Genomic DNA, 11,780 nt, shown 5'->3' on the forward strand with positions numbered 1-11,780 from the left:
AAACAAAACGTTGATAGCTTTTTACTACCTTCAGCTAAAGGCGTAAGTTATAACTGATGAGATTTGTTTTAGATAAAGTGTTTTTATTGATAGATAATTAATTTTTAATTGTTTAAAACTTTAATTTGTAATTTATGTTTGCACTATTTTGTTTTATTTTTTATAGGTGACTGTTAAAGTAATAAGTAAAATAACTTTTAATTAAAAGAAAACTGAAGTGAATTTTCATACTTTTTGAAGTGTTTGTACTTAAAAAGTTAATAAAAAAATAGGTTAAAGAAAACTTTGCGGATATTTCTGACCTGAATGCCACAAGAAAAAGTCGCTCCAACTTATCAGTTGACCAGTTGGGAGGTAGCGTTCAAAATGTGTCGACAAAAGAAAAAGAAACTGGCAAACGAAAAAGCTGCACTTGCACCTGTGAAAATGGTCGACTCTGCGTGCCAGACAACTCCGTTCGGAACATCAAAGCGGGCTGCCGAAGTTTTACATAAAGTGCAGGTTTGTATAAATGGTATGCTATTAAAATCCGATCTAGAATTAAAAATAAAGTTTTAGCACAACTATCGATAGTTATAAAAATAATATTTGATATCATCTCAAAAAAAAATTAAGCTTTTTTGCAACGATACAGTTTTGGTAAACTTGGTTCTTAACTGCGTTCTTCTAAAAGGGAGTATAACTTATACGGGACACGTTCAGAATCTACCCGCGTTCAAAATCCACCCAATTTTTAAATTTATTTTCTTTTTTTGTTAATTTATTTCATATATTTTTTGCATTTAAAATTTATTTTTTATTTATCTTTCACTATCACCCCTTACCCTCGATTAGTAGGCGATTCTCAAATTTGACTGGGTGGATTTTGAACGCGGGTAGATTCTGAACGTGTCCCGTATAAGTTTTACTCCTTTTAGAAGAACGCAGTTAAGAACCAAGTTTACCAATAACTGTATCGTTGCAAAAAAGCTTTAATTTTTTTTGAGATGTTATAAAATATTTTTCTTTATAACTATCGACTACTTGCGCTAAAACTTTACTTTTTACTTCCAGTTATATTTGTATTATACCTACTCATTAAAAACTTTACTAAAGAAACATAAACTTTTGTTTGTATTGTATATATAGTTTTACAAATGCAATTCAAGTGAAAAAACAGAACCATTTATCAGAGTTGGCAAATAAACTGGAATCTTGGAAATAAAAATTTAGGAAAAAAAAGTAAAACATTGATAAATTTTGATAAAAACCTGGAAACTTGAATAATATCATAAAAAAGCCTGTAATTTTCAACAAATTTTTTCAGGTAAAGTGATGAAACCAGGTATGAGACAAAAAAATATCACATACAATAATTTTTTTGTGTTAGTTAGAACCTTATTTATCATAATACTCATTTAAAATAGCATTACAGTATGTTTCGAATATTTTTATACTATTTAAGATAGTTTTATCCCATACACAGTTGATTTTATACTAAAAGTACAGTACTTTCAAAGACCTGGAAGAACCTTAAAAAACCTGTAAAATAAAATAAAAAGAACTTTTGGCAATTCTGATTTCAAAGAATAAAAAGTAATCAATTTTTGTCAACTAATTGATAGTGCACTTCATATGTCTGTAAAGATAGTTACTTGGTATTAAATTTCACTTACTATCGATGTCCTAAAGCTAACTAGAAATGCTAAGAACTATTCAATATAAAAACTTTGACGAATTAAAAAAACGCTGCTTAAGTAATAATTTTTTTTAGAAATCGAATACAAGTGAGCCAAGTAAAAAAAAGAGGAGAAAAACGTGGAATGCTCCGAAACTTTCAAACGTCAGTGATGAGGAAAAAGCTGAAGAAATATTTTCCAAGCCAGCTCTTAATTATAGCAAGTCTAAAAAACAAAGTTAGTGTTGCTTTTGTTTGTACTTTTTATGAGAGCTTGACTATTTGAAAAAAGCTACGACATGCAAAATTGCTTGCTAAAAATTCTACGATGGGTAACTTGTATACTATTCCCTGAATTTGTTATGAAGCTCAGGACAGAGTTGTTTTGGACAAGGCTACTGCCAAACAGGTTAATAAACAAATTAAAAGGCAATCCTGTTTTTTAAAATAAAACTAAACAACGTTAAATTATTTAACTTTTTGTTTGGTATGTCTGCAACCAGTCTTGAGGCCGGTTACATAACAATTAGATACGGACAATTGAAGTTCATAAAGAAATGTTAGAGGCCATATCTCAAAAATAGGTAGCTGTCAAATTTGCACGAGCATACAAAATTGCAGGAGGGGAAAAAATTGCACGAGTGCACAAAATTCCACAAAAATACTTTTGCACAAAGACAATTTTGCACAAGGGGATAAAATTGCACGAAGATATTTTTGCACCGAAGACATTTTTGCACGGAGACTTTTTTTTAACCTTACCCTCGGTCAGTAGATTTTTTTTATTAATGTTTTTGCTTTTTAATTTTTTTTAATAGTAATTTTTATTACTTTTTTTTATTTTTTATTTTACTATCACTGTTACCCCTAACCCTAACCCTCGGTCAGTAACTTTTCATTATTATTTTTTAAAAATATTTTTTTTAGTTTTTTTACTTTTGTGCAAAAATGTAACTCGTGCAAAATTCTCTTCGTGCAATTTTGACCTGTTCCCCTCAAAAAGGGGTTATAAATTAAATAAAAATATTAATGCGGTTGCAGATCCAATTAATAAAGTTATGAAAATAGATTAAATAAATAAAAAATTAAATAATTGTTTTTAATAATTGCTAAAAATTACTACATTATAAAACTAAATAATTTTAGCCATATCTCAAAAAATATTAAAAAATTAAAAAAAAATTGTATGTAGGTAATTTAAAAGATTGCAATTTTTAAATTTTATTATTTTTTATTATTAGTTATTTTTAAATTTTTTGAAATACATACACATATATTACATTTGAGATATGGACTCTTGAACATCTTTTTTAAGAGTTTGATTAGTCGTGCGACTACTAAGGCAATAAGGGAGGGGGGGAAATAAATTAATATTTTTTAAAGTTAGTATTATTTTCTACATAATAAACTAAGCTACCAGTTGCTTTAGAAAAAATTCAAAGTTACTTATAAGATATAAAAAAGTTGGCCACTAAACCTGGAATCCAGGAAAAACCTGGAGTTTGACAATTTTAACTAAAGAACCTGGAATTTTAAAAAAATTGAAAAATAACCTAGAAAAACCTGTAGCCTTTAACGTAAATCACTAAAAAACCTAGAAAAACAAGGTGTTTTAAACAATTTTGCATGTTAAGTGGTAAATTTTAAATTTAACACAAAACATCTCTCATATTGATAAAGTTTTTTTCTCATTATCAACAAGTTTTTTTTTTATTAAAAATCTAATTTATAGTAACTTTACAGTATCTTTTTAATTTGGTTTACTATTTAACACAGTTTTTTACCTTAAACTTAGTTTTAAACTAAAAATAGACCCAAAAACGTGTACTTTCAAAAACATGGAAAAAATTTTAAAACTTTGGAGAAAATTTGCCAAAAACCAGTGGCCACCCTGTATAAACAATAAAACATAAAAAGGTTCTCAATGGTAAGCGCAAACTAAAAAGTCGAAAAATAGACTTTTCTACTAAAAATCTGTCTCCTCTCCTAGTTCTCTTAGCAATTGTTTTAGATCTTTCTTGTTTTAATTTTAATAAATTTTGAATAACTTGTATAAAACAGAATTTTAAATTGTTCTTAATTATAAAAAAGTTGTATAAGCAAAAAGAAACTAGAATTTTTAAAACTGAAGTCTAAATTATTTTTTATTTTTCGTTCAAAAGTCTGTTTGCTTCAAGAAAACTAGTTATATCTCTAAAGTTAGTTTAGATTTTTCTGTTCTATAAAAAATGTCTCTTAGTTTAAGCTCTTGGCTTTCTAATAAGAGCCAAAATTAGTTTCTGTAAAAGTTAGGCTCTCCTATGTCCTAAAATATCTTGTTGGTCTTTGGTGACATAAGTGGTATATCAACCATAAGCTAAACTTTATTAAACGGTATATCATCCGTTTAAGAGTCTTTTGTAAGTTTTTGTAGCTTTTTAAATTCATTTAGCGCTTTGTACATTCTACTGTATAAAACAGGGTTTCCCATAGTGGGCCAAGTGGCCTCATTGGGGCCCTAAGCAGCAAAGGGGCTACAGGAGCCATGAGGTCATAATTTGAAACTTACTCTAGATATTCTGGATTTGATGATGAAGAGCAAAAAAGTCTTAGACGTTTTTAATGGTAGTTTTTAAACTAATACTAAATTTTATGGAAAAATTTAGGGAATTTAGGGGGCCATAAGTATTTAGGGAATTTAGGAGGCCATAAGCTGTAAAAGAATGAGCCACAATGCCATAATTTGAAACTTAAATCTGATATTCTAGAGTCAGTGAATTTTGTCGGAGGGGGCAATAGCTTTTTAAAACTTCTTTAAATGGGCCCTTTGAAAATTTTTTAGAAAACCCTAGTTTATAACTTGGCCAGCAGAGTCTGTTTTATATCCGATCTTCTCTTGAAAAGTTGCGTGCAAAGTAAACCTCAACTGTTTTTTTTTGTGTTGGATAGTCGTATGTTTGATAGTTTGTCTTACTTGCGCGCAATTAGCCGGTCAAGGTATTTCTGGCAGTAGTGCAAATTAGAACATGAACGCCACAAACTTATAGTACGGTTGTTTTTCTTCGGAGACTTGCCAGCTCAAATGCTACGAGGTTTCAGCTGCCAAAGATTCCTAAAAAATTTACACACAAAAACTTGTCACCCCAAAACAATTGCCCTTAGTGAGTTTTATGGCATTTTAAATTTTTCTTATTTCAGTTCCTTATTGAGTTTTGAGATAAATTAGACAATTAGAATTACAGTGTGAATGTGGTACAGGCGGTTAATCAATTAAATTTGCTGCTTGGTCTATAACCAATTTATCTCAAAAAAGTTTTCGATCTTTTCAGCGAAAATAGTTTGTAAAATAAGGTACCACCAAAAATGATAATTCGTTGGGAGTCCTTTCATAATGTTTGGTAGTGTACTTTGCAATTAAGTATTATTTTTTCTTGACATTTAATGTTTCATAATTGTTTACATTATGTTTTTACAGAAAGTTTTAAAATTATACCTTCACTCTCAAAACACACTTTATTAAAAAAGTCTTTCAAGCAGCGTGGCATTTTAAAACAGTTGTAGTTGTCTATTATAATATACTCTTTAAAAGCAAAAATGAGGTAAAATATCAATAATAAAGCACTACTAATTGTTAATCATTGAATTAAGAACCTAAATGTAAGTTTAAACAACAAAATCATTAAAAAAATTGTTAAAAATGAAGAGCGCTTATGTGCTTACGGGCTACCAGAGATGGATACATATGGGTAAAGTAGATAAATTATCTTAATATTAAAATGATAATGAGATATATTTTATTAGCACATAACAAAGCAAATGAAAAAGATTTAATGAACGGCAAGCTAGACTGAAAATGATAACAAAAAACTTAACACAAATGAACGATAAGATAACTTGTTGTAATAATTCATGGAAATTAAAAAAACGAATCGGCTACATTTTATACTTTAAACAAAATGACTTACGCATAACAAACATTCTACACCAGGGTTTCCAATTTTTTTTATTTCAAATTGCTTCGTTTGAAGAAACTAAAAAGGCTTTTGCCTCCTCCAACAAGACTACCATTTAAAACACCTAAGACTTTTTTTTACTCTTCAAATGCACTCAAGAATATCTAGTTTAAGTTTCAAAATTTTAAAATTGCCCCTTACCCCCCCCCCCCTTTTGCCCCTTTACTAATTATTGCCCCCCAACTTACTAAAATCGCCCCCCAGGGGGCGGTACCGCCCACTTTGGGAAACCCTGTTCTGCACGCTATTTTGCTAAATTGCAAGAAAGCGCTGTTTCATAAGCATTGCAAATAATGTAACTTCTTTAAAAAAACAGTTTTTGTTTATTTTTACAACGATTCGGTAAGAAAAACTTCAGAGCGCTTTTTCCTTACTCTATTGTTTTTAGCCTACTTGCGTATCTTTCAAATTTGTACAAATATTGTTGCAGCACAAAAGTTTTTAGCAGACGAGCACACATCATTACGGAGGTTATTGCTTTGCGATCCGTAGCTTACCTACTTATGTATTGAAACAAAACTGTAAATCAACAGAATACCATATTTAAAAAAAAAATTAGCCGATAATATTGTAATGCTTAACTTTATTTAATTCATAAACAAACACTTTTTATGTTATATTTAATTATGTTTTTTATAGTTAACTCGATAATTTTATTTAGAATATTATCAAACAAGTTTTTATCTTATAATAGAATAAAATTTTTACTTATTTATATAAACAAATTTTTGTAGATCATTAGACTAGTAGAGTAAAGTATGCTCAGCATAAAATACATTTTATTTAATTGTTATTACTCAAGCAATTTGAATTAATTTGTATTAATTTTGTAATTAATTTCTGAGTAAATTGTTTTTTAAGTTTATGTATAACCTAATTATTGAGTTTTTTTAAATAAAAGTTTGAGTAAATATTTGAAATCAACTCTCTTATGGTCAATATTTTCACAGTGATCAGTCAAAAAAACTTGTTAGAACTCCGGTATCAAGTGTTCAGAATGTAAAAGAGCAAAAAGATGATGATTGTACTGACAAAAATGTGAGTTTGTAGTTAAAGTTATTACCAGTACCTTGTAAACTTTTTATTGTAAATTACATAATTCTAAATACAAACTGTAGTAAAGTTTTAGTAATTTCGAAATTAAATTAGCAGTTTATAACCACAATTGTGCTTTTGTTATGCGAATATTTCAAGTTTTAAAGATTAGGTTAAATTTTGATTATTTAGCTAAAAATTGTGTTTAACATATAGTTAAAAAAAAATTAGAACTTTTATCGAAGATCTTTGCATGAGTTAATGTAAATTTTTACCTTTTTGCTTTTTTATTTATACCTTTTAATATTTTTTTTTTAATATTTAAACTCTATAATCAAATAAACACACTTATATTTAACTTTTTATTTTAAACTTTATCTATGCCTCTATGATTTTACAATATTTTGATAGATTTCTTATTTTTAGAAGCTTAATATATGCTTAGTAACAAAAATTGTATGCAAAAGTTTTTATAATTTTTTTTTCTCTAAAAAGTTGAGATTATTTAGGAGTTTTCCACCGTTATATTTTTAAATTATTTTTTAGTTCATGTGAAATTTTTACTTTTACTAACGGAATAGTTCTTAAATAGTTTTTAATTAAAACTCCATAAAAAGTAGATATGGTTGTTGATAAAAGTTCATTAGTATCAGATAAATTTGTAAGAAAGTTCTAAACTTGTCTATTTTTTTACAACCTTTAGATGTTCTGTAATGCAGCTGCAACATATTAAAAAAAGCTGTTCACGCATATTTTCCAGTTAAAAACTTTATGTTTATCTTTAATACTTTAAAAAAAAGTAAAGTTTTTTAATTTGTAGGACTCAAAAAGGTGTTGAAATTTTAGTTTTTGATTTATAAATGCTAATAGATGTGACTTTTGTTCAAAGGATGTTGAATAAAATATAAGTTTCGAAATTTTCTCGCTCATTTTACTTTTAAAACTTTTATAAACTGTTGCTAGTAATTTCAAGTATCAATTTAAATTTATTTTGATATGTTTTTTGTCAGGTGTATGCATTTTCTCCCGATGCTTTATCGCCAACCGTGAGACTTTCGAGTTGCTCAAAAAACATGATCGTCGATGAAGAGTCTTTCAGACAAAAAAAATCTTGCAACAGTTCAACTCTTTGCTTACCTTCGAACGTTTCTCCATCTCAAAAAGTTGAAAGATGGCTGGAAAAAACCGCATTTGAAAACGCGGTTATTTTTTTTACTTTGCCAATAGTTTAATTTTGTTGTTTTCTGTACGGCTTGAAGATAACTTTCAAAAGCAAGCGTATTTTGTTAATAATATTTCACTCAATTTAAATTGGAATCTGATAAAGGAATACAATTTTATCAAGCTCCCATGATTAGAAAACGCCGTTAAAACCATAAGGGGGTCCATTTTTTTTTACAAAAATTAACTTTGGCTTTTATATGAAAGCTTAAAGTACAAACTACAAGCCAGTTTTTATAGAATTCAAAAAAGTCATTTTTGAGATTTTCAATTTTTTGTAAAAATTCTCGATATAAACGTTTGGACCGCAAATATTTTGGGGTCAATTTTCTCGGAAATTTAAAAATTCACTAAAAATCTATCTTCTTCTTCATTTTTCAAGCAATCTTCTTCAAATTTTCAGGAAACGTTCCTTATAATAAAAGGAAAAATCGTTACTTTAGAATTTTAGTAATTTTAAAAGATAAAAGTTTTAAAGTGTTTTTTTTCAATAAAATTATATTTTTACAATTTTTTTTAATTCCAAAGTAACGTTTTTTTGTTTTGGTATAAAGATTAGGCTGAAAGTTTGAAGAAGATTGCTTAAAAAATGTAGGAGGAGATAGATTTTAAATGAAGTAGTCTTTTTTCGCTGTTTAAGTTTTCCCTTCCCATAGGGAACCTATTATAAGGCCCGACTTTGACTGGTCATATCCAAAAAAATAATTCGAATTTTTTTAAACGATAAAAAGCATCTTGAAGCTTAGAAAAAACTCTATAAAATCAGATCAACTTGTAAAAAACATGGTTCACCCCCCTGTGGCCTTAACAAAAAAATACTTGTACAAAAAACGAACATTAGTGCGACACAAACTAAGTTGGTACGCGATAACAACAATTCAAAATCACCACCTGCCTGTAAATCAGGGTTTCCCAAACTTATTTTTAAAATGGCCCCCTTTAAAGAAATTAAAAAAGCTATGGCCCCTTTCCAACAAGACTACTCAAAAAACTAACATTTTAAAAACACATAAAACCTTTTTTTGTGCTCTTCATCTGCAACTCAAGAATATCTAGTGTAAGTTATAAGTTATGACCTCATTGTGGCTCCTTTACTGCTTGGTCCACTTTGGTAAACCATGCCTGCAAATTAATATATAACCGACGGGTTAGAAATGGTAGTAAACCTTGTTATTGCACTTTAAACCTTGATTATAGACACAGTTTTTTCAACTACTAGCTTATTATTAAATTGTATGTTGCATTTTTGCGTCGGTTGCTCTTGTAGAAATGGCAGTGGAAAAGCTTGGTCGTAAATGATCGTAACATTTTTGATATAAACGAGATAATATTGGGTCTTTCTATGGTCAATATTAGCAGCAATGGATCAAATAACTTACCACAATTAAGTTTCTATGTAGCTATTTTCTTTTTTAATTATTTCTTTAGTGTTGTAAGTTTTTACAAATGAAAATAGAAAGCATAAAAGAGTTTTGCATTTCTTGATGGCAGTATGGTTTATCTCCACACCAGGTCCAATGACAATATGTTTGAGAGTTTACATATACTTAACATTTATTTAAAGTTTACAATGTTGTTATGATATAAACATGAATTAATAACCTAATTATGCTATTTGTACATTTTGTTTATTTAATTGTATTAAAAGTTGCTTCTGCGATTTATTGAATATTTTTGTTTCTAACTACTGAAAAAATGCTGTTCTATATAGTCATCTAAATACCTTTGTAGTTTTTTTGCTTAATACTAATTAATATTTTTGTGTGAATTTTGTTTTTTATTACATAAAAGCTTAATGTCTATTGCTACTCAAATTAAGATGCTAATAGTAAATATACATATTAGAACGTTTTAAAACAACTTGAAAAACCTAAATAAAGTTAAAATAAATAAAAAATTATTACAGCTTGACATCAATATCACTGGCGATGGTACCAATGGTTAGTTTGAACTTTTATTTATAAACTATTTATAAGAAAATAATATTGAAAATAAATTTAGTTGAAAAAACAACACCTTTAATTTTTAATGATAAAAGTTTAAAGAAAGTTTTAAACGAGTAAGTTTAACATCAATTTAAATTATTTATATTTATTTCATTTGAGAAAGTAAGATTTTTTTTCTTAAAATTGAATTTTTGTTTAGAGAGATGTTAGATTTTTATTTAACCGATAATATTAAGCTGTATGCTTGTAAGAGTTTTACTAAAATACGTTTAATTATTACTTTAAAACTGTTTAGCCAGTAATTTTATATTATTTGTTTAATAATACAGAGTACAAGTTTTCTTTTTTTATACTGTTTAAAAAAATTCATGTTTTTATTTCTTAAGTAAACTTTTGTAAACTTTACTTAAGTATTTCATTTGTTTTGAAATATTTTTATTTCTTGATAAATTTGAGTTTTAGGAGAAAGAATATAATCAAAACAATAAGTATACACTTAAAGCCTATACTTTTGTATTGAATTCTAAACAATAAAGATTTTTGGTTAATCTTTTCACAACATTAACTTTTTTTTCTTGTTTAACTAAACACGTCATCGAGAATGAAAAAATATAAAGATGATTTAATATGAAATTAGGTGTTGGTAATTAGTTAAGTTAACAGTTAATTCTGACTGGTACAAATAAATTAATTAACCAACAATCTCCAGTCGCTTACATTAACATAGTTTACTTGTTTTGAACGTGATCACGTGTTCTTTTTTAAATTTTTTATTGTTTTGATCTAATAAATAATTTAAAAAAGAACACGTGATCACGTTCAAAACAAACTACGTCAAAGTAAGCGACTGGAGATTGTTGGCTAATTAATTTATTTGTACCAGTCAGAATTAACTGTTAACTTAACTAATTACCAACACCTAATTTGGTCATCGTCAACAAAGTTTAGATGTTCGCGCCATCAACAACAAATGAAGAAGTTCACACGACCAACAACAACATCCGAGACAACCTACGACCGGTTTCGTCCTTATTAGGACTCATCAGGCAGGCATAGCCGCGAGAAACCGCTGTTGTGATCTTACCAAGCGGGCTTAAGTACAAAGTTTTGAAGCGACCGTTTGTGAGTAAAGTTGAAGAATTGACACAGCTAAATCATTCACAGCCCAACGTTTCAGACATTGTCAGGTGATTGTCAGACATTTTGATCAAACTGACCAAACGAGCACAGACTATAATCTTTCAATAAGCTGACAATGTCTGAAACGTTGGGCTGTGAATGATTGAACTGTATCAATTTTTCAACTTTACTTAAAACGGTCGCTTCAAACTTTGTACTTAAGCCCGCTTGGTAAGATCACAACAGCGGTTTCTCGCGGCTATGCCTGCCTGATGAGTCCTAATAAGGACGAAACCGGTCGTAGGTTGTCTCGGATGTTGTTGTTGATGGTCGTATAAAATTCATTATTTTTATTTAATTACTTGATGCTATTTTAGTGCACTTTGTACAAATCAGGAGACAATTTGAGTAATGTGTTTATTATAAAAAAGAGCCACAAAACCTCGTTATAAAAAATCTGTTTCAAAAGTCTAAGTTGCTTGTACAAAACTTTGAATAAATAAAACTTAATAACAATTGAAGTTTAAGTGAAAAATACGTGAAAACTTTAACCAATGTTAACTAAAAATATTCAAAGGGCTCTAAAACAATTAAATACAGTTTAAATAGCACATCTTATGTTTACACCACAAACATACAAATAATGTACAATAAATTTTTACAAAAAAGGTCTAATTATAACTTTAAGCAACGTCTTAATACCATATTATAATTATAATACAAGTCTATATTTTTGTTATATTTTTAATCCAACTACATTAGTATTTCACGCCTCATTCCAATTGACTAATTTTGTGACACTCAACATTC

General features: G+C 28.2%; 1 protein-coding gene across 1 annotated transcript; it reads left to right on the forward strand.

Moving 5' to 3' along the window:
* The first annotated feature begins 306 nt into the window (after positions 1–306).
* Positions 307–4,158, forward strand: LOC145846785 (uncharacterized). The gene is made up of 3 exons (XM_082953400.1): positions 307–501; positions 1,754–1,895; positions 4,118–4,158. The coding sequence occupies exons 1-3, from the start codon at positions 307–309 to the stop codon at positions 4,156–4,158; spliced, it is 378 nt and encodes a 125-aa protein (XP_082809526.1).
* The last annotated feature ends 7,622 nt before the right edge of the window (positions 4,159–11,780 follow it).

The sequence above is a fragment of the Thalia democratica genome, unplaced genomic scaffold (genome assembly GCF_965202585.1).
Source record: "Thalia democratica unplaced genomic scaffold, ktThaDemo2.hap1.1 HAP1_SCAFFOLD_629, whole genome shotgun sequence".
In the NCBI taxonomy this organism is placed as follows: domain Eukaryota; kingdom Metazoa; phylum Chordata; class Thaliacea; order Salpida; family Salpidae; genus Thalia; species Thalia democratica.

What these genes read in the sequence shown, in the direction of transcription:
- LOC145846785 (XM_082953400.1), top strand. Translation starts at nt 307, where the DNA reads ATGCCACAAGAAAAAGTCGCTCCAACTTATCAGTTGACCAGTTGGGAG. An exon ending in AAGTTTTACATAAAGTGCAG is followed by an intron (nt 502 to 1,753) that starts GTTTGTATAAAT and finishes AATTTTTTTTAG; the next exon opens with AAATCGAATACAAGTGAGCC. An exon ending in TAGCAAGTCTAAAAAACAAA is followed by an intron (nt 1,896 to 4,117) that starts GTTAGTGTTGCT and finishes TGTATAAAACAG; the next exon opens with GGTTTCCCATAGTGGGCCAA.